The 24,064-nt window shown below is 37.3% G+C and overlaps 1 protein-coding gene across 1 annotated transcript in view; it reads right to left on the bottom strand.

Moving 5' to 3' along the window:
• Nucleotides 1-24,064, bottom strand: part of DGKK (diacylglycerol kinase kappa) — a 166,719-nt gene that overhangs the window by 85,828 nt on the left and 56,827 nt on the right. Inside the window, exons 5-7 of the mRNA XM_034649799.1 lie at nt 8,197-8,332; nt 7,628-7,734; nt 7,170-7,292 (exon numbers count right to left, since the gene is read on the bottom strand). Of these exons, the coding sequence (XP_034505690.1) occupies nt 7,170-7,292; nt 7,628-7,734; nt 8,197-8,332 (366 nt within the window). The remainder of the gene's footprint in view (nt 1-7,169; nt 7,293-7,627; nt 7,735-8,196; nt 8,333-24,064) is intronic.

A 24,064-nucleotide genomic window follows, 5' to 3' on the forward strand; every position in this document is an offset into this window, starting at 1 on the left:
AATCTCCTTCACTTTTATGCCAGGTGCTTCTCAAACTGCTGCTTCTATGCTGTATCTTGGCTGGGTTATTTATTATGCTGTCTCTTTACCATCAGGGACCTAGTTTCCTGTCACCCTCTGATTCTCCTGGGGCGAAACCCACTGATTTCTAAAGTACTCAGAATTAAGCCCTGCTGATTGTAAAAGCTCATGAAGTTAAGCCCCACTGGTTTTCAAAGCCAAATGTTATGGGAACTTGTCTTCCCAGTTTCAGGTCCCCTGTGCCTGGGATGCCTGGTGGTGGGGTCTAATCCTCTTACTTCTCTGTACTTGAGGTTTCTCTTCTGACTGTGGTTAGTCTAACCAAGGGTTTAGTTCCCACCTGTGTCTCTGCCCCTCTTACCCTTTTCATTGTGGCCTTCTCTCTACAATTAACTGTGGAAGGTCTCTTCTGCCAATCTTTGGGTCATTTTATGAATTAGTTGCACCGATGTGGCTGTTATCTCAGAGTGTATGTGGAATAAAGTGAGCTCAGGATCCTCCTACAGCACCATTGTCTCAGAATTCTGCATCCCATAAATTTTGGTATGCAGTATTTCCATTTTCATTTGTCTCAAGGTATTTTTTGATTTCTCTTTTGATTTCTTCTTTGACCCATTGGTTGTTCAGTAACATGTTTAATATTCACATATTTGTGGTTTTTCCAGGTTTCTTCCTGTAACTGATTACTAATTTCATAGCACTGTGGTCAGAAAAGATGCTTTATATTATGTCAATCTTTTAAAATTTATTAAGACTGTTTTGTTGTCTAACATATGATCTATCCTGGAGAATGTTCTATGTGTATTTGAGAAGAATGTATATTCTGTTGCTTTTGGATGAAATGTTCTGTATATATCATCTATTAAATCCATCTCCTGTAATGTGTCATTTAATGCCAATGTTTCTGTATTAATTTTCTGCCCGGATAATCTATCTGTTGATTACAGTGGAGTATTTAAATCCCTTAATATTGTGTTGCTGTGCATTTCTCCCTTAGGTGCTCCTTTGTTGGTGCATAAATATTTACAAATGTTATATTCTCTTGTTGGGTTGTCCCCTTTTCCATTACATAATGACCTTATCTCTTATTACAGTCTTTGTTTTAAAGTCTGTTTTGTCTGATATAAGTCTAACTGTGCCTCCTTTTTTTTGGTTTCCATTTGCATGGAATATCTTTTTCCATCTGTTCACTTTCATTATGTGTGCATCATTATATCTGAAGTGTGTCTCTTGTAGGCAGGATATAACTGGGTCTTATTTTTTTATCCATTCAGTCACTCTATGTCTTTTGATCTGAGAATGTAGTTCACTTATATTTAAAGTAATTATTGATAGGTATGTAATTGCTGTTTTGAATTTTTTTTTTTTGCCATTTTGTAGTTCCTCTGTTTCTTTCTTCTCTTGCTCTCTTCCTTTGTGATTGAAGATTTTCTGTAGTGGTATATGTAGATTCCTTTCTCTTTATCTTTTGTGTATCTACTAAGGTTATTGCTTTGTGGTTACCATGAGGCTTACATATAACAACTTTTGTAACAGTCTAAGTTGATAACAATTTAAGTTTGAATGCATTATAAAGCTCTGTATTTTACTCCCCTTCCATGTTTTATGTGTTTGATATCATAATTTACATCTATTTATGTCATGTATCACTTATCAAATTATAGTTATAGTTGTTTTTACTACTTTTGTCTTTTAACCTTCATACTAGCTTTATAAATGATTAATTCACCACATTTACACTGTTAGATTATTTTGAATTTTACAATATATTTACCCTTACCAGTGAGATTTATATTTTTCGTATGTTTTCCTTTTACTAATTGGTGCCCTTTAATTTCAGCTTAAAGAAGTCCCTTTAATATTTCTTTTTTTTGGCCAGGATGGGGCAGAGGGAGAGGGAGCGAGAAAATCTCAAGCACGCTCCATACCCAGCACAGAGCCTGACATGGGGCTTGATCTCACAACCCTGAGATCATGACCTGAGGTGAAATCAAGAGTCAGACACTCCACAATATCAGAAATATTGAAAGAGCCCAGATGATTCAGATAAAGAAGGTGTGGTGTGGTGTGTGTGTATGTGTGTATATATATACATACATAAATATATATATACATACACAGGCGCTCACACTCACATACACTGGAATATTGCTCAGCCATCAAAAAGAATGAAATCTTGTCATTTGCAATGACATGGATGGAACTAGAGGGTATTATGCTAAGCCAAATAAGTCAGTCAGAGAAAGACAAATACCATAGGATTTCACTCATATATGGAATTTAAGAAACAAAACAGATGAACATAGGGGAAGGGAAAGAAAAATAAAATAAGATGAAAACAGAGAGGGAGGCAAACTGGGTGTTATACGCAACTAATGAATCATCGAGCTTTACATCAGAAGCCGGGGATGTACGGTATGGTGACTAACATAATATAATAAAAAATCATTAAAAAATAATAATAAATTAAAAAAAGAAACTCTTAATTCTAGGAAACAAACTGAGGGTTGCTGGAGGGGAGGTTGATGGGGGAAAGTGGTAATTGGGTGATGGGCATTAAGGAGGGCACTTGATGTAATGAGCACTGGCTGTTATATGCAATGGATGAATCACTAAAGTCTACCTCTGAAACTAATAATAATAAAAAAAAGAGTCAGTCACTTAACCAACTGAGCCACCCAGGTGTCCCCCCTTTAACATTTCTTATAAGGCCAGAATAGTGATAATGAACTTGTTTAGCTTTTGTTTGAAAAACTCTTTATCTCTCCTTCAATTCTGATTGACACTGCTGTGTAGAGTATTGTTCGGAAGTTTTTTCTTTCAGCATTTTGAATATATTGTTCCACTCACTTCTGGCCTGCAAATTTTCTGATGAAAAATATGTTATAGTCTCATGAAAACATGACAAGTTGTTTTCCTCTTCTTGTTTTTTTAACATTCTCTTCTTGTCTTTAACTTCTGATAATAGTGTGTCTTTATATGGGTCTCTTTGATTCATCTTATTTGCAACTCTCTGGGCTTCCTGTATCTGTATGTCTGTTTCCTTCTCCAGGTTAGGAATGTTTTCAGCCATTATTTCTTCAAATAAGTTTTCTGCCTCTTCTCTATCTTCTCCTTCTGGGACCATATAAAGAGAATGTTGGTCCACTTGATGTTGTCTCATAGTCTCTTCAGCTATCTTCATGTTTGTTCATTCTTTTTTTTCTTTTTGCTGCTCTGAGTTCCACTGTCCTGTCTTTGAATTCACTGATCTTTCCTTCTGCTTCATCTAGTCTATGTTGAATCCCTCTAGTGTATTTTTCAGTTCAGTTATTATATTCTTCAATTCTGTGACTTCTATTTGCTATTTTCTTATATTTTCTTTCTTTTGTTATTGAGGTATAATCAACATACAACTTTATATTAGTTTCAGGTGTACAGCATAATAATTTGACATTTAAATACATGGTGATATAATCATCACAATAAGTCTAGTTAACATCTGTCACCATACATAGTTACAGAATCTTTTCCTTTTGATGAGAACTTTTAAGACCTACTCTCTCAGCAACTTTCCAATATGTAATGTAGTATTATTAACTATAGTCATCATATTGTACATTACATCCCATGACTTATTTATTTTAGAACTGGAAATTTATTGTAAACTTGCCTTTACCCATTTCACCCAATCCCCACTTTGGCAACTACCAATCTATTCTCTGTATCTATGAGTTTGGTGTTGTGTTTTGTTTTTAAAGATTCCACATATAAGTGAGATCATATGGCATGTGTCTTTCTCTGATTTATTTCACTTAGCAAAATGCCTTCCAGGTCCATTCATGTTGTTGCAAATGGCAAGATTTTATTTTTTATTGCTGAATAATATTCCACTATTATATATATCACATTTTCTTTATTCATTCATCTGTCAATGGATACTTCAGTTGTTTCCATATCTTGACTATTGTAAATAACAATCTGATGCAATTGGGTGCATAGATTTTTTTCAAGTTAGTGTTTTCATTTTCTTTGGATAAATACCCAGAAGTGTATTCACACATTTGTTTTTGCTTTTGTTTCCTTTGCTTTTGGTATCAAATACAAAAAAAATCACAGCCAAGACAAATGCCAAATATCTTACTGCTCATGTTACCTTCTAGGAGTTTTATGGTTTCAGGTCTTATGTTCAAGTCTTTATTTTGAGTTAATTTTTGTGAGTGGTGTAAAATAGTGGTTTGGTTTCATTATTTTGCATGTGGCTGTCGAGTTTTCCCAACACCATTTATTGAAGAGACTATCCTTTCCCCATTGTATATTCTTGGCTCCTCTGTCATAAATTAATTGACCATATATGCATGGATTTATTTCTGGGTTCTGTATTCTGTTCCATTGACCTATGTGTCTGTTTTTCTGCCAGTACCATACCGTTTTGATTACTATAGATTTGTAGTATAGTTTGAAATCAGGGCGCATGATGTCTCCCACTTCCTTTTCCTTTCTCAAGATTGCTTTGGCTATTTGGGGTCTCTTATGGTTCCATACAAATTTTGGTATTACTTGTTCTGTGAAAAATGCCATTGGAATTTTGATGGAGAGTGCATTAAATCTGTATATTACATTGGGCAGTATGGACATTTTAACAACATTAATTTTTCCAGCTCATGAGCACAGAATATTTTTCCATTTGTTTCTTCTTCATTTTCATATTTTCTATCTCTTTGTTGAAGTTCTCACTGTGTTCATCCACTCTTCTCCTGAGCTTGGTGAGCATCTTTATGGCCACTATTTTAAACTCTTTTTTTAAAAGAAGATCTTATTTATTTATTTGAGAGGGAGAGAGAACAACAGGAGCAGGGGGAGGGGCAGAGGGACAAGCAGACTCCCCACTGAGTAGGGAGCCCGACGTGGGGCTCAATCCCAGGACCCCAGGATCAAGACCTGAGCCAAAAGCAGAGGCTTAACCAACTGAACTGCCCAGGTGCCCCTATATTGAACTCTTTATCAGGTAAATAACCCTTCTACATTTCATGAAGGACTTTTTTCTGAGGTGTAGTCTTGTTCTTTTATTTAGAATATATTGTTCTGTTTCTTCATTTTCCTTAATTCTCTGCATTGATTTCTATCATTTAAATAGCTATCTTTATCATCCTTGAGTGTGTGGCCTTGTGGAGGAGATGGAACTTATTATTCATCCCTGTCTTAGCTCTTGGTTGTCTCTCAAATCTTTGTGATTGTCTAAATAGACTATTTTATTTCTAGTGACTCCCAGTAATCGAGGGTGTGCCAAAAACATGTCAGTGTCCCAAAGGGGAGGATTTCAATCAGCACATAGTACAGGTGATTAGAAGCCAGACCCTTAAACAGCTTTTAAAGTATGGAAATATATATAGTCCTGTGGGACTGCAGGCATACGTCTCACTGGCCACCAGAGCTGGGAGACTTAGAGATGTCCCCTGTATGGCAGTTGCAGATATTGGTGTGCTAGACAAGTGTGCAAGCTCCTTTTTTGGGTGGTACTGACAACATGGAGCAAATCAGAGGGAGGGTGCAAATGGCATCCCCTGACTTTCATCCTCAGAGAGCACCTCAGAGAGCATGTCCTTGATGTGTGCCAAACCAGAAGCATGCCCTTCAGGCTGGAATTCCAGGACAAACAAATAGGCCTCTTTTCAGCCTGCTGTCTGTGGTGTGCCCTGTTTATGGTAGTTGGCCAGGAACCCTCTCTCCATTTGTCATAGTCCCATAATACCCAGGAATGCAAGCCCTGCTGGCCAGCAAAGCCAGGCAAAAAAGGGGCGTCACCTGGGCAGCAGCTGCAAAAAGATGCTGGCATACCAGATGCATGTAGAGGTTCCCCTCTTGGAGATACTGGCACCCTGGAGTGTGGCGGAAGGAGAGCACCAAGATGATGTCTATCCTCCTAGGTCTCTAAAAAGTATTACAATGGGCCCTTAGATGTGTGTTTAATTAGAAGCCTGCCCTTCAGGCCATAATTATGAAGATAAGCTAAGAGTCCTCTTTTACAGTAATGCTGGATTCCTCAGATTGTTGCCCCCTGCTGTACCCTGGGTGTGGTAGCTAGGTAAGAACTCTTTCTCCGCTGGTTAGAGTTCTTGGGACCTACACTCACTGGCCACTAGATCCGTGTGATCTAGAGGTGTCCCCTGGGGACAGCTGCAAAAATTGAGGTGCCTGATGAAGGTACAAGCTCTTTTTCAGGAGAAATTGATGAGCTGGAGCAAGGTAGAGGGACCCAGAGTCTTTTAAAAAGAAGCTCATACTTGAGTTTCTTTTTGTGTAGAACAAACAGTTTGACCAGAACATCTAAAAGCTAAAGTTTCTCAACATTGGCACTATTGATACTTTGGGCCAGATAGTTATTTTGTGCTGTCTTGTGCATTATAGGAGGTTTAGCAGGATCCAGGCCTCTACTTACTATAAGCCCATAACACACCCTCTCTCCCCAAGTTGTAACAATCAAAAACGTCTCCAGATATTGTCAAAAATTTCCTGTGGGTTGGGCAAAATCACCCCCAGTTAAGAACTACTGGTTTAGAAGCATGGTAGTATTGCAGTTAAGAATATGGTTTTTGCAGAATTATGTATGAATCAAGACTCTTTTTGCTTACTGGCTGCATGACCTTGAGCAAATCACTTCATTTTTCTGAACCTCACTTTTCTCAGCTATAAGTGGGGACAATGAGGCCTATTTTAGGGTTGTAAGGATTAAATGAGACCATGTACACAAACACTCAATACATTGTGGCAATAGTAATATGTTAATATTATTAACCATTATTAATTAACAAAGATTTTAAGTTCCCAGGAAATAGTGAAAGAGAAAGGGAGAAGGTTTCTTAAGGATAGACTCAGAACTTACTTTTTTTAAATTGCCCATACTGTCATAACAGAGTTCAGCCTCTCCCGTTCGCTAGAACACCTCGCCAATTAAGAACCATTAAAGATGAGAGTCAAGTCTTTCTCTCCAAGACCCATAGCCAGGTCTGGAAAGGCAAGATACTGAGCTCTATACTATGTAAGCTGCATAATCTACTTTGGGGTAAGGGTCTCTGAGATTTCTATCTATGTGTAGGCACATAGCTTAACTCCACCCCTTCTCTAGAAATCAAGTTCTCTAAGTATCAAAGAGATGAGAAGAGTCTTACCGTAGAATTACACCAGAGACACCGAAAATCTTGAAGTCTTTGGTAACTGCCACAGTTCTCATGACATACTGCACATTGAGAACTGACAGATATGTTTCCTTCTACCCACTGATGAGGCATAGTCTTCTGAAGGGTAAAAAAAAAAAAAAAGAAAAGAGGTAGAAGTTAGAGATATAAGGAGAGAAAGGTCCAGCTGGAGTAACTATACTACCTCATGGAAGACATTAAGTAACCCCAACAAATTTCTTCATGGTCCTGCCCTCCCCACTCCAATGCTAGCAAGTGATGACAGCTGGAAGTAGGGGGCTTTCATTCTTCTAGATTGGTTGGACTGTAAGCCTAGGGAGGATGTCTACTTGGGTTGTATGGAGACAGGAAGAAGTCTTCCTTGCCCTGTGCATCCTGACTACAGGAGAGATGGGAAAGGGTGGGTGTAGGAGAAGATGGTTGGTACTCACTACTTCATCAGCAGGCATGAGGAGGTCATCAGTGATAGACAAAGTATTCCATTTGCAATCTTTGCTTGCTCTCAAAGCACATAATTTGTGAGACTTCACTTTGCACACTATGAGAAAAGGAAGAAAAGATGGATGTGAATCCGGTGACAATGAAGATTCTAAGGCCCTTCCCTAAGCTTCTCTGAAAGTACTTAGATGCATCTAAATAGTTCTGACCCACCTCCAAGGCCTATTTCTCATATTATCTAGCTCCTGTTTATTCTTACTGGTTAAATTATCTACTATCTGACTTGAATGGAAACTGATGGCAAGAATGAGGTGATTTCTGTTATTCCAGCTCTTGTGACCGTGTTGTCCAATCCTCTCAGACCCAACCCTCCATTTAATTCGTGAGAATTTCTTCTCATGCCAGCTTCTTCCCATCTCTTTTCTTCAGTCTGTTAAGTGTCAGAATTAACCTTATATTAGAGTCAATGACCTAGTACGAGTCAATGACACTAAAGCCACACGAGCCTTCATCCCTATCTCCACCCACTGGGCTCCATTTCCTAAAATAATCAGAAAGGTACCTTCACAGATGATAACATTTCTAGATAAGGCAGGAATGCTTTCTCGACAGACATTGCAGTGCTGGGTACGGGGGCTGTGACTGGAGTACCAATAGTGCATTCCAACAAGGAAAGGGTTGTTTTCTGCTGCAGGTATCTAAAATAAGTCAAAGAGAAGAGAGAATAGAGAGTTAATCATAGAGACATATTAGGGAAGGACAGAAAACCTGCTTCTAAGTCTGAAATGGCCAGTTAGGTATCAGATCATCTGAAGAGGAAGACTGAATATTGGAGCCAATACCTAACAAATCTCCCACCTCCAGTTTTTTCCCCAGTGGTTTTGGAAAGGGCAAAAGAGTAGGGAGGTAGATCCTACAATTGGAGCTGGAGACAGGAGGAATGATCTCTTTACTGCTTGACCAAACGACTGTATTGATTTAGTCTAAATTAGTTCTGTTAGCCTTGAGCTTGGTTCTCTTTGAGTAGTCAGCTAAAGGAGGTGGTTAGTTGGAAATACAGTGATAATCTAAGTCATCTGGCTGGGCAAGAAAGGGAGGAGGCAGACTTTGGGCTAAGGAATGCTTTAACTATCTCCTGGAGATACACATTCCCCTTCCTGGTCTTACTACTGCCAGGTAAGCAGAGTAGTGGACAACAGTTTCATCTCAAGGGCTTCTTGCCCAAACATTTTTTTTTCTGAATGCTACACTCTGACTACCTATAGCACTTTCCTGGTTAATCAATTTAATTCATTCAAAATTCATTAAACAAATATTTACTGAGTAACTACTATGTGCTTAGCACCTTTCATGGCATTGGAGCTATATGAACAAGACAAAGTCCTTGCCTTCATGAAACGATATCCTGTTTGGTGTCTTATTTCATGGTATTGAATTTGACATTTACTGTTAACCCGCCTGTAAATACTGCATTTGTGTATCACAGCCTGACTCTTCATGACTGTGGGGAAGGCAGAGGGTATATCAGCAACTAGTTTGGGGGTTGAAAGGAGAAAGGAAGGGGTGGGCACCAAAACACCCAAGTTTGTTCTGGGTGTGCATTCCATGGGACTTTTCCACTTTTTCTCTAATTCCTGTGAATGTCTGATTTTTTTCCTTTCTGCCTTCCTCTTGAGAGTAGACCTAGGTATACACATTTAGCTTTTTATTCTTGACAATAAGTAATGGGTTATATTTATATAATATAATGGGTAGGGTGTGTAAAGTATAACAAGACTTTAAAAAGAACTATATGTTCTCTCTGATGCCCTCTGATAGTGGTCCATTAGAGAGAGAGAGAGGTACTGAGGGTTCTAGCACATTAAGTATTCAGCCTTGATCAATTTACAGAAATTAGGGGGAATGGGATAGACCAGTGATGGGTAGTAAGGAGGGCACATATTGCATGGTGCACTGGGTGTTATACGCAACTAATGAATCATCAAGCTTTACAGCGGAAGCCGGGGATGTACTGTATGGTGACTAACATAATATAATAAAAAATCATTAAAAAAATTTACAGAAATTAGGGGTGCCTGGGTGGCCCAGTTGTTAAGCGTCTGCCTTTGGCTCAGGGTGTGATCCCAGAGTCCCGGGATTGAGCCCCACATCAGGCTCCTCTGCTGGGAGCCTGCTTCTTCCTCTCCCACTCCCCCTGCCTGTGTTCCCTCTCTCACTGGCTGTCTCTCTGTCAAATAAATAAATAAATAAATAAAATCTTTTAAAAAATTTACAGAAATTAGCCATCTAAACCATATCCTATACATGGCACTCTCTGTTCCATCCTTCCCCCTTCTGGCATTCTGGCTATGTGCTAAGCTGTGGCTGGATTGACCAGGAAGGTTCCAGAAGGAAAAGCTATTTTGATGAGCTAAAGGCTCACCTGATCCGGGATCACTTTGTGATTGCAATGTTTCTTGCATGCTTAGATCCCGACAAAGCTCCAAGAAGATCAGAGTAGATGGTGAAGAGTCCTGAGGAAGTGACACAATCTTGGCTTTGGCAGTCTGAGCTCCCAGCACCTTTCTACATCCCAAGCCACTAAATTATAACTCTACAAGTATGTTCCTTCCTTCCTTCCAACATCCTTCTCTCCTCCAATAGTTACTAAGAGCCAACTTTGTGTCATCTATGAAGCTAGACACTGGAGACATAGAGATAAATGATCCAAAGTTCTTGCCACAAGGAAGCTCATAGTCTAGTGGAGGAGAAAACTTCCTAAACATGTCATTTCATTACAAAGTGACAAGTGAGCTCTCCTAGAATGTGCAAGGTTCAGTCCATTCCAGAACTATTAAGCAAAAAGTCACCAGAATTTGAAGATTTGGAAAATTATTAGCCTACATATATTGCAAAACATGAGAAAATGTGCTTTGGAGAGAGCACTAAGAGTGTGGCTGAACAAACTTCTGCTGGAGGGATTAGATGTGTGACACATGGATCCAATAAACTATCTCAGCAGAAACATTACCAGCTTGGACTGAAGGGTCAGACATGGGACCAAATGAAGAAAGACTGTCAGACTTTGGGGATTCTACAGGCAGAAAACAGGCTGGTAGAGTTACTTCGCTGTAAACATGTGTTATTCTTCAACAAAATGGAAGAATGCCTCTAAGGGGACTCAGAGGTCAGCAGGGATGCTGAGGGTGGTACAGAAGCCAGAGATGCTGCCCCTGCCACCACAGATCCAGAAAGTGGTGGCCTGGAGGTGAGGTCACTGTATTCCTGGATCCAGAGGGTAGGGCCACTTCCTTGGTTGGGGGGGCTCCCACCCCTGCGAACTTGAGAGAATGGGGCCAGAGGAAAGAATATCAAGCCACCAGAGAATTATTCTGAGGCCTGGAAACCTAATGGAATATGCTCTACTGGGCTGTCAGTTTGCTTTAGACCACCAACCCTCTTATTCCTTCAATTTCTTCTCTTTCAGAATGGGAATGTCTATCCTATGCCTGTCACAGCATTGTATTTTGCAGGCGGATAACTTGTTTTCTAGGTTTTACAAGTTCACGAATAGAGAGGAGCTTTTCCCTAAGATGGACCATACAAAAAGTCTCTTCCATACTTGATTTAGATTATTTAGAAGGTCAGATTGTGAGCTAAGAATTAATGCTGGAATGGGTTAAGTCTTTGGGGGATGTCAAGATGGGGTGGATGTATTTTGTATGTAGGAAGGCCATGAGTTTTGGGGGTGTGGGCGGAGGATAGACTGTTTTTCCTTCAAAATATGTTCAAGTCCTATTCCCCAGTACCTGTGAATGTGGCCTTATTTGGAAATAGGGTCTTTGGAGATATAGTAGATTTAAAAAGAGGTCATACTGAATTAGACCACAAATAGCCCTAATCCAATGACTGGTGTCCTTATAAGAAGAGGAAAGTTTGGACACAGCTACACACAGAGAGAAGAACACCATGTGAAGACATAGAGCATGAAGACACGGGGAGCAACCATGTGATGATGGAGCCAGGGATTGGAGTAATGTTTTTAACATGTCAAGGAATGTCTGCAATCACCAGAAGCTAAGAAGAGGCAAAGAAGGATCCTCCCCTAAAGCGTTCAGAGAGAGCATGGTTCTGCTGACACCTTGGTTTTGGATTTCTAGGCTACAGAACTGTGAGAGAATAAGTTTCTGTTGTTTTAATTCACTCAGTTTATGGTAATTTGCTGAGGTAGTCCTAGGAAACTAATATAGTATATCATTACAGGCTTTTCTAGTGGTTGACACATTTTGAAGACAGATGAAAAACTGGCATGTATACAAACCACTGATCTCTGAATGAAGACAGTTTAACTTAAGCTTCTCTCAGTGTGTGGTTGCTGGGTTTTGTGCTTCATTTTTATCCCCTCTAAAATATTTAGGTGAATACATTCATGCAGAGACCATCACTCCAATCATACTCTGATGTTTTAGGGCAACTAAGGCTATTTCCTGCATCTCCTGAATCCCTCTCAGCATAATCCAGAACGCAGATAGGTACAGTAATTATCTTTCTACTAGTTAAAGAAGATCTTGTTAGTCTAGGCATTTTGTAAACTCTACAGCACTATCCAAATGTGAGAACTTAACAACATGAAGTATCTGCAAAGTGCACGAGTCTCAGATGAAACATCCCATAAGGCACAAAGTCTTCTAAAGATGCATTTTCTTGAGGGAATCTTGTTCAGGATGGCTTATGTGATGCAAGGCTATGTTTAGATATAACAGAATCACTGGTTTTGCTGTAACTTAAACTCAACTGCTTTGTTATGTCAAGGTTTAGTAACTACAAAATGTTAGGGCCTCCTGGGTTGGCCATTGGTAAGGTAACCATATCATCCAAATCAGGACACTTTAACAGTGAAAGGGGGAAGCTATTAGTAATTACACAACAAGAGTAAATATGTTCATCCTGAGCAAATCATTAGCCATGAAAACACTATGCATGAGCTAGAGAATCATTTGGCCAACTTGAATCTATTTGTTGCTCTACACAATCTAGTTGTCTGGCTTAGAGACACTAGTTGTGTGTCAGATTACAGCATGGATAATCACAAGTGGTGGGGACTAGAAGAAAGAATGAAGATAATTAGTCAGAATTTAAGATGTTCTTCCAAGAGCATGGCTTAAGAGATAGGAGATCTGAAATCTCAATTCTGCAACAACAAACTATGACTTTAGGCAAGGCAACTGAACTCCTCCGAGTTTCAGTTTTCTCATCTGCTTAATTAAAACTTAGAATCATAAGCTTCTCAAATTGAAAGGAATGTTAGATTTCATCTAGTCTACCCACTGGAAAAAAACTAATTTTCTTTTTAAAGTGAACTGTAAAAACTGAGGTGAATTTGACAATTTAAAGTTATATATATTTAATTTAATTTGATGATCTGATAAACATATATAAATGTACACACATACATTTAGTGAAATAATCACCCAAAGCCAAACTAATTAACATATCCATCACCTCAGATAGTTACCACTTTCTTTCCTTCTATGTGCGTGTGTATTGAGAACACTTAAGATCCTCCCTCTTTGCAAATTTTAGTTTACAATGAATGATTATTACTTATAGGCACATTGTTGTACATTAGATCTCAGAACTTATTCATCCTGCATAACTGAAACTTTGAACCCCTTAACCAACATCTCCTCATTTCCTCCTCTTCTAGCACTTGGTAACCACCATTTACTCTCTGCTTCTTTAAGTTTGACTATTTTTTTAAGATTTTATTTATTTATTTGAGAGAGAGAAAGGGATTGAGACAGCATGAGCAGGGGAGAGGGGCAGAAGGAGAGGGAGAAGCAGAATCCCTGGTGAGCAGGGAGCCTGATGAGGGGCTTGATCCCAGGACCCCAGGATCATAACCTGAGCCAAAGGCAGATGCTTAACCAACTGAGCCACTCAGGCGCCCCAAGTTTGACTATTTTAGATTCCACATATAAGTGAGATCATGTAGTATTTGTCTGTATCGGGCTTATTTAGTTTAACATAATACCCTCCAGGTTCATCCATGTTGTTGCAACGAGCAGAATTTCCTCCTTTTAATTTTTTTAAGATTTATTTATTTATTTTAGAGAGAGAGTGCAGTGGGGAGGAGTAGAGGGAGAGGGAGAGAGAGTCTTAAGGTCTCACAACCCTGAGATCACTATGTGAGCTGAAACCAAGAGTCTGATGCTTAACTGACTGCACCACCCAGGCAACCCTCATTTTCCTCCTTTTTGAAGGCTGAACAATATTCCATTGTGTATGTGTATGTATGTATGTGTATATATGTGTGTGTGTATGTGTATGTATATATATATATATATATTATATATATATATAATATATACATATGTATGTATGTATATCCATTCATCCACTGGGGGACATTTAGGTTGTTTCCATATCTTGGCTATTGTAAATAATGCTGAAATTAATATGGGAGTGCTGATATCTCTTTGAGATCTCAATTTCATTTCCTTTGGATAAATACCCAGAAGTGGGAATGCTGGGACATAAGATAGTTCTATTTTAAAGTATTTGAGGAATGTTCATACTGTTTTCCATAGCGACTGCACCAAATCACATTCTCACCAACAGTGCACAAGGGTTCACTTTTCTCCCTATCCTCACCCACATTTGTTATCTTTTGTCTTTTTGATAATAGCCACTCTGAGTTGAGAAGATATATTACTGTGGTTTTTTAAAAAAAATTTCCAGTATAGTTAACATACAGTGTTATATTAGTTTCAGGTGTACAATATAGTGATTCAACAATTCTGTACATCACCTGGAGCTCATCATGACAAGTGCAATTCTTAATGACCATCACGGGGATAGATAAAATAGGTAAAATATCATTGTGGTTTTGATTTACATTAGTGATGATTAGTGATGTTGAGTACCTTTTCATGTACTTGTTAGCCATTTTTATGTCTTTGGAAAAATGTCTATACATGCCCTTTGCTTTTTTTAAATCGGATTTTTTTTTTTTGGTATTGAGTTGTAGGCATGACTTATCTATTTTGGATATTATCAGATATATGGTTTGCAAATATTTTCTCCCATTCCTTAGGTTACCTTTTCACTGTTGATTGTTTTCTTTCTATGCAGAAGCTTTTTAGTCTGATGTAATCCCATTTATTTATTTTTACTTTTTTGCTTGTTGTTTTGGTGTCATAGTAGCTTTATAGGTTTCTAGTAATTTTATAAGTTCAGGTCTTATGTTTAAGTCTTTAATTCAGTTTGAGTTGATTTTTGTATATGGTGTGAGATAAGGGTCCAATTTCATTTTTCTGCATACAGATACCCAATTTTCCCAGCATCATTTATTGAAGAGACTATCCTCCTATTTTGTGTTCTTGGCACACTTGTCAAAGATCAAATGACTGTAGAAGCATGGGTTTATTTATGTGCTTTTTGGTTTCATTGGTCTATATGTCTGCTTTTATGCCAATACAATACTGTTTTGATTACTATAACTTCAGAATATGTTTTTTAAAGATTTTATTTACTTATTTGAGAGAGACTGCACAAGTTGGGAGAGGGGAAGAGGGAGAGGGAGAAGCAGACTTCCCTCTGAGCAGGGAGCCTGATGCAGGGTTCAATCCCAGGACCTGAGCCGAAGGCAGATGCTTAACCAACTGAGCCACCCAGGCACCCCTACCTTTGTAATATATTTTGATGTTAGGAAATACAATGCCTCTAGTTTTGTTCCTCTTGCTCCTGATTACTTTGGCTATTTTCAGATCTTTGGTGGTTTATACAAATTTTAGAATTTTTTTCTATTTCTGTAAGGAATGCCATTGGAATTTTGATCAGGATTGCACTGAATCTATAGATCACTTTGTATGAATATTTCCATAGTGTTAATAATTACAATCCATGAATATGGGAGATCTATCAATTTATCTATGTCTTCTTTAATTTCCTTCATCAATGTTTCATAATGTTCAGTGTACAACTCTTTCACCTCTTTGGTTAAGCATATTCCCAAGTAGTTTATTCTTTTTTTTTTAAAGATTTTATTTATTTATTTATTTGACAGAGACAGCCAGCGAGAGAGGGAACACAAGCAGGGGGAGTGGGAGAGGAAGAAGCAGGCTCCCAGCGGAGGAGCCTGATGTGGGGCTCGATCCCAGAATGCTGGGATCATGCCCTGAGCCGAAGGCAGACGCTTAACAACTGCACCACCCAGGCACCCTCAAGTATTTTATTCTTTTTGTTGTTATTGTGAATAGGTTTTTTTTCTTAATTTCTTCTTCAAATAGTTCATTTATGTATAGAAATCTGATTGTTGTATGTTGATTTTACATCCTACAACTTTACAGCATTCATTCATTAATTCTAACAATTTTGTTGAGGCTTCAAGTGCCCATCTATAGATGAATGGATAAAGAAGATGTGTGTGGAGATATATATATACACACATATACATATACACATACATACACACAAAAACCGCAATGGTATTTTACCTATTTTATCTATCCCCATGATGGGCATTAAGAATTGCACTTGTCATGATGAGCACTAGGTGATGTACAGAATTGTTGAATCACTATATTGTCCACCTGAAACTAATATAACACTCTGTGTTAACTATACTGGAATTTTTTTTTAAAAACCACAGTAATATATCATCTCAACTCGGACTGGCTATTATCAAAAAGACAAAAGATAACAAATGTGGGTGAGGATAGGGAGAAAAGTGAACCCTTGTGCACTGTTGGTGAGAATGTGAATTGGTGCAGTCACTATGGAAAACAGTATGAACATTCCTCAAATATTTTAAAATAGAACTATCTTATGTCCCAGCATTCCCACTTCTGGGTATATATCCAAAGGAAATGAAATTGAGATCTCAAAGAGATATCAGCACTTCCATATTTATTTCAACTTTATTTACAATAGCCAAGATATGGAAACAACCTAAATGTCCTTCAATGGATAAATGAATAAAGAAAATGTGACACACACACACACACATATGTGTATGATACACACACACAATGGAATATTATTCAGCCATAAAAAAGAATGAAATCTTGCCATTTGCAACAACAAGGATGGAGCTAAAGAGTATAATGTTAAGCGAAATAAGTCAGTCAAGGAAAACAAATACCATATGATTTCACTCATATGTGGAATTTATGAAACAAAACAAGCAAATGAAAAAAGAGAGATCAAGAAACAGACTCTTAACAATAGAGAACAAATTGATGGTTACCAGAGGGGAGGGGAAATGGGTCAAATAGGTGATGGGGATTAAGGAGGGCACTTGTCATAATGGGCACTGGGTGATGTATGAAAGTGTTGAATCACTATATTGTACACCTGAAATATAACACCATATTTTAACTACACTGGAATTAAAATTAAAACAATAAAAAATTTTGTTGAGGTTGTCGGTTTTCCTATATATATGATTGTGTCATCTGTAAACAGAGACATTTTTACTTTTTTCTTTCTAATTTGAATGCTTTTTATTTCTTTTTCTTGACTAATTACATTGGCATGGATTTCCAGTACTATGTTGAAAAAAGGTGGTGAGAGTAGGCATCTTTGCCTTGTACCAGATCTCAGAAAGCAAACTTTCCATTTTTGTCATTGATTATGTTGTTAGCTATGGGCTTTTCATTGTCTTAAGGCAATAAATATGGGCCTTCATTGTCTTAAGGCAAGACCCTTCTATTCCTATTTTGGTGAAAGTTTTGGTGAATGAGTGTTGAACTTTGTCAAATGCTTTTTCCACATTATTGAGATGATCATGGGTTTTTTTCTTTCATTTTGTTAATGTATTGTATAAGAATTCATAAGAAGTAGGAAGATAGGTAGGAGAAGAAGGGAAGAAGAAAGGGGGCGTAAACAGAAGGGGGAATGAACCATGAGAGACTATGGACTCTGGGAAACAAACTGAGGGCTTCAGAGGTGGGGGGTAGGGGAATGGGATAGGCTGGTGATGGGTATTGAGGAGGGCACGTATTACATGGTGCACTGGGTGTTATACACAAGTAATGAATCATGGAACTTTACATCAAAAACTAGGGATGTACTGTATGGTGACTAACATAATAAAAAATATTATTATAAAAAAATGAAACAATGCAGGGTGTAAAAGGTAAACAGTGAGACCCAACTATCCTTAATCTCACCCCGGAGGATCCATTTTTATTAACTTGAGGTATATTCTGCCTCCAGTTTTTCTATGCACATATAAATACATGCATATATACACACTCAAATGCAGTGATTTTCTTTTTACAAGTCAGACAATATATATTGGTTGCAAATTTGCTTTTATGACTCAACAATATAGAATGTCAGTATATGAATATCTTCCTGATTTAATGGTTACACAGTATTTCATATTATGAGTATACCACAATTTATGTAACAGTTTTCCAGGCAATGATATGTAAAAATCATAAATTTGGGACAAATAAATTAAATTAAAAAAAAGAAACTGTGTATAAGAAAAAAAAAGAATGATCAATTTATCTATTTTGTACCACTCTTGCATTTCTGTGATAAATCCCTCTTGGTTATAATGTATGATCTTTTTAATGTACTACTGAATTCAGTTTGTTAGTATTTTCCTAGGGATTTTTGCATTCATGTTCATCAGGGATATTGGCCTGTGTTTTTCTTTTCTTGTAGTGTCTTTACCTGGTTTTGGTGTCAGTATCTGGTTTAGGATCTAAACTCTGGAAGAGTTTAGAAAGGATTGGTATTAATTTTTCTTTGAATGGTAGAATTCACCCATGAAGCCATCAGGTCCTGGGCTTTTTTTTTTTTTTTTTTTTTGTTCCTGGGCTTTTCTTCATTGGGAGATTGGTGATTACTGATTCAATCTCCTTATTTGTTATTGGTCTATTCAGGTTTTCTATTTCTTCCTGATTCAGTTTTAGTAGCTTGCTTGTTTCTAGGAATTTACCCATTTCTTTTAGGTTGTCTAGTTTGTTTACAATAGTTTCTTGTGATCCTTTTTATTTCTGAGGCATCTGTTGTAATGTCTATTCTTTCATTTCTGGTTTTATTTATTTGAATCTTCTCTCTTTTTTTCTTAGTTGGTCTAGCTAAGGATTTGTCAATTTTGTTCATCTTTTCAAAAAGATCACCTCTTTGTTTTGTTGGCTTTTTATAATTTTTTCTCTATTTGATTTAGTTGTCTAATCTTTATTATTTCTTTACTTCTGCTAAATTTGGGCTTAGTTTGTTGTTTTTCTAGCTCCTTGAGGTGTAAAGTTAGGTTGCTTACTTGAGGCCTTTCTTTTCTAGTGGAGGCACTTATTGCCATAAACTTCCCTCTTGTAACTGCTTTTGCTACATGCCTAAGTTTTGGTATACTATATTTTCATTTTTGTTTTTCTCAAGATACTTTAAAATTTCTTTTGGATTCCCTCTTTGACTCAATGGTTTTTCAAAAGGATACTGTTTAGGGGCAGCTAGCTGCTTCAGTCAGAAGAGCATATGAAGCTTGATCTTGGGGCTGTGAGTTTGAGCCCCATGTTAGGTGTAGAAAGTATTTAAATGTATAAAGACATTTTTTTAAAAAATGTACTGTTTAGTTTTCATGTACTCATGAATTTCCCCATTTTCTTGGTGTTATTTATTTCTATTTCATTCCATTATGGTCAGAAGAGATACTTGGAATGATTTCTATATTCTTAAATTTCTTAAGACTTGTTTTGTGGCATAATATATTATCGATGCTGGAGGATGTTCCATGCATTCTTGAAAAAAATGTGTCTTCTGCTGCTGTTGGGTGGAAATTTCTGTATATGTCAGTTAAGTCCATTTGGTCAATAGTGTTATTCAAGTCAACTGTTTATTGATGTTCTGTCTGCATGCTCTATACGTTATTGTAGGTACAGTATTGTAGTTCCCTGCAATTATTGTATTGATACCAATTTCTGCTTTCAGATCTGTCATAATTTGCTTTATATATTTAGGTACTCTGATGTTGGGTACATATATTTTTATAATTGTTATATTTTCCTGTTGAATTGACCCTTTTATCATTATATGATACCCTTCTTTGTCTCTAAAAACAGTTTTAGTCTTTAAAGTCTATTTTGTCTGATATAAGTATAGCCACCTGCTTTCTTTGATTATAATTTGGATGAAATACCTGTTTTGATCCCTTCACTTTTGGCCCATAATTTCTTTATTTTTTTATTTAAATTCAATTTGCCAACAAATATTTCATCGTTAGTTTTTGATGTAGTGTTCAATGATTCATTAGTTGTGTATAACACCTAGTGCTCACCACATCATGTGCTCTCCTTAATGCCCATCTAAACTGAGTCTCTTGTAGACAGCATATTTTTGGATCTTAATTTCTTATGCATTCAGCCAGTCCATGTCTTTCATTGAAGTTTTTTTAAATTCTAGTTAGTTAACATACTGTGTAATATTTCAGGTGTACAATATAGTGATTCAACACTTCCATACAACACTCGGGTCTCATTACAAGTGCACTCCTTAATACCTACCACCAATTTAACCCATCCCCTTACCCACTTCCCCGCTGGTAACCATCAGTTTGTTCTCTATAGTTAAGAGTCTGTTTCATAGTTTGCCTCTCTCTCTTTTCCCCAATGGTCATTTATTTTGTTTCTTAAATTCCATGTATGAGTGAAATCATATGCTGTTTGTCTTTCTCTGACTGACTTATGGGGAATCATCCTGCACTGTTGGTGGAAATACAAATTTGTGCAGCCACTCTGGAAAACAGTATAGAGGTTCCTCAAAAAGTTAAAAATAGAACTACCCTATGATCCAGCAATTGCACTACTAGGTATTTACGCAAAAAATACAAAAATACTAATTCAAAGGGGTACATGCACCCCAATGTTTATAGCAATATTACCTACAATAGCCAAGATATGGAAACAGCCCATGTTCATTGACTGATGAATGGATAAAGAAGAAATGGTATTTATATATACAATGGAGTATTACTCAGCCATAAAAAGAATGAAATTTTGCCATTTGCAATGACATGGACGAAGTTAGAGTATTACACTCCTTGTCTTTTGATTGATGAAGTTAATCCATTTATATTTAAAGCAATTATTGATAAGTGAAGATTCATTATTTCCATTTTGGTATTTGTTTTCTGTATGTCTTTCAGCTGTTTTGACCTTGTCTTCTTCTCTTGTTGTCTTCCTTTATTATTAATGATCATTTTTTTGTAGTGATTTTCTTTGGTTTTCTTCTCTTTATCTTTTGTGAATCTATTATAGTTGTTTTTTTGGGGGGGGCGGTAGCTCAAGGCTTGTATAAAATATCTCATGTTATAATCTTCTATTTTAAATTGTTAACAGTTTAACTTCAATAGCATACAAAAACATTGTACTGTTACTCCCCCCAACACATACACTTTGTTCTTGTAGGCAGAGTTGGGTTATTTTTATATTGTGTATCCATTAACAAAGTTTCACCTACTAACTTTTATTTTAGGGTTGTAAGTAATTTATCCACTACATAAATTAATGCATAAATTTCCAGTGTTATAGTAATCCTCATACATCTATATATTTACATTTATTTGTGAGATTTATGCTTTCATAATGTTTATTGTGTTTATATTTAAATTTGAAGAACTCTTCGAAACCTTTCTTGTAAAGCATGTGTAGTGGTGACAAACTCCTTCAGTTTGTGTTTATTTGGGAAAGACTTTATCTCTCTTTCATTTTATTTTATTTTTTAAAAGATTTATTCATTCATTTATTTGAGAGAGAGAGAGAGAGCGCATGCGTGGGGGGAGGGGCAGAGGGAAAGATAGAGAAAATCCCAAGCAGACTCCATGTGAAGCACAGATCCTAACACAGGGCTTAATCCTGGGACCCTGAGATCATGACCTGAGCCAAAACCAAGAGTTGGACACTTAACAAACTGGGCCACCTAGGCACCCCTCTCCTTCATTTTAAAGGATAATTTTACCAGACATAGTATTTCTGTATGTAAGTTTTTTTCTTTCAGTACTTTGATTACATAATCTCACCCTTTCTTAGTGGGCAAGATATCTGTTGAGAACACTGCTTATAGTCCTATTAGGGTTCCCTTATTGCTGTTTCAAAATTTTCTTTGCTCTTGACTTTTAACAATTTGATTTTGTCTTCATGTAGTGTTCTTTGGGTTGATCTTGTTTGAAGATTTTTGAGCTCATTGAATCTGGATTTCCATCTTCCTCCCAAGATTTGGGGAGTTTTCAACCATTATTTCTTTAAATAGATTTCTGCCCCTTTTTCCTCTTCTTGGACTCCCATAATGCATATATTTGTTTGTTTATCTCCATGCTTTTTCATTCTTTTTCCTTCTCTGACTGATTTAAAATGACCTATTTGTAAATTCTTTCTTCTGTTTGATCAAGTCTTCTCTTAAAGCTCCCTGCTGCATTTTTTCATTCCGTTTATTGTATTCCTCAGCACCAGAATTGGTTTGGCTCTTTTTAAATGATTTCTATCATTTTGTTGAGCTTCTAATTTTGTTCAAATATTGTTTTCCTGGTTTTATTGAATGGTCCATCTGTGCTCTCTTGTAGCTCACTGAACTTCCCTAAAAGAATTATTTAGAATTCTCTTTCAGGATGTTCATAGATCTCTATTTCTTTGATGTCAATTACTAGAAAACTATTGTTTTTTTTTTAATGTTTTTTTATTATATTATGTTAGTCACCATATAGCACATCCCCGGTTTCCAATGTAAAGTTCGATGATTCATTAGTTGCGTATAACACCCAGTGCACCATGCAATAAGTGGCCTCCTTACTACCCATCACCGGTCTATTCCATTCCCTGCCCCCTCCCCTCTGAGGGTCTCAGTTTGTTTCTCATAGTCCATAGTCTTTCATTCTTCATTCCCCCTACTGATTATCCCCCCCTTTCTTTATCTCTTTCTTCCCCTACTGATCTTCCTAGTTCTTATGTTCCATAGATGAGAGAAATCATATGATAATTGTCTTTCTCTGCTTGAATTATTTCACTTAGCATTATCTCCCCCCAGTGCTGTCCATGTTGCAGCAAATGTTGAGAATTCGTTCTTTCTGAGAGCAGAGTAATATTCCATTGTATATATGGACCACAACTTCTTAATCCAATCCTCTGTTGAAGGGCATCTCGGTTACTTCCACGCTTTGGCTATTGTGGACAATGCTGCTATGAACATTGGGGTGCATATGGCCCTTCTCTTCACTACGTCTGTATCTTTGGGGTAAATACCCAGTAGTGCAATGGCTGGGTCATAGGGTAGCTCAATTTTTAACTTTTTAAGGGACCTCCACACTGTTTTCCAGAGTGGCTGTACCAACTTGCATTCCCACCAACAATGTAGGAGGGATCCCCTTTCTCCACATCCTCTCCAACAATTGTTGTTTCTTGCCTTGTCTATTTTTGCCATTCTAACTGGCGTAAGGTGGTATCTCAGTGTGGTTTTGATTTGAATTTCCCTGGTGGCTAATAATTTTGAACATTTTTTCATGTGTCTGTTAGCCATTTGTATGTCTTCATTGGAAAAGTGTCTGTTCATATCTTCTGCCCATTTTATGATTTGTTTATTTGTTTCTCGTGTATTGAGTTTGAGAAGTTCTTTGTAGATTTTGGATACCAGTCTTCTATCTGTAGTTTCATTTGCAAATATATTCTCCCATTCCGTGGGCTGTCTCTTAGTTTTTTTGACTGTTTCCTTGGCTGTGCAGAAGCTCTTTATCCTGATAAAGTCCCATAAGTTCATTTTATCTTTTATTTCTCTTGCCTTTGGAGATGTGTCGTGAAAAAGGTTGCTCTGGCCGATGTCATAGAAGTTGTTGCCTATGTTCTCCTCTAGAATTTTGATGGATTCCTGTCTCACATTGAGGTCTTTCATCCATTTGGAGTTTATTTTTGTGTATGGTGTGAGAGAGTGGTCAAGTTTCATTCTTTTGCATGTAGCTGTCCAATTTTCCCAGCACCATTTATTGAAGAGACTGTCTTTTTTCCACCGGATGTTTTTTCCTGCTTTATCAAAGATTAGTTGCCCAAAGAGCCGAGGGTCCATTTCTGGGTTCTCTATTCTGTTCCATTGGTCGATGTGTCTGTTTTTGTGCCAGTACCATGCTGTCTTTGTGATCACAGCTTTGTAGTACNTTTGGATACCAGTCTTCTATCTGTAGTTTCATTTGCAAATATATTCTCCCATTCCGCGGGCTGCCTCTTAGTTTTTATGACTGTTTCCTTGGCTGTGCAGAAGCTTTTTATCTTGATGAAGTCCCATAAGTTCATTTTATCTTTTATTTCTCTTGCCTTTGGAGATGTGTCGTGAAAAAGGTTGCTCTGGCCGATGTCATAGAAGTTGTTGCCTATGTTCTCCTCTAGAATTTTGATGGATTCCTGTCTCACATTGAGGTCTTTCATCCATTTGGAGTTTATTTTTGTGTATGGTGTGAG

The sequence above is a fragment of the Ailuropoda melanoleuca genome, chromosome X (assembly GCF_002007445.2).
Source record: "Ailuropoda melanoleuca isolate Jingjing chromosome X, ASM200744v2, whole genome shotgun sequence".
NCBI classification, from domain to species: Eukaryota; Metazoa; Chordata; class Mammalia; order Carnivora; family Ursidae; genus Ailuropoda; species Ailuropoda melanoleuca.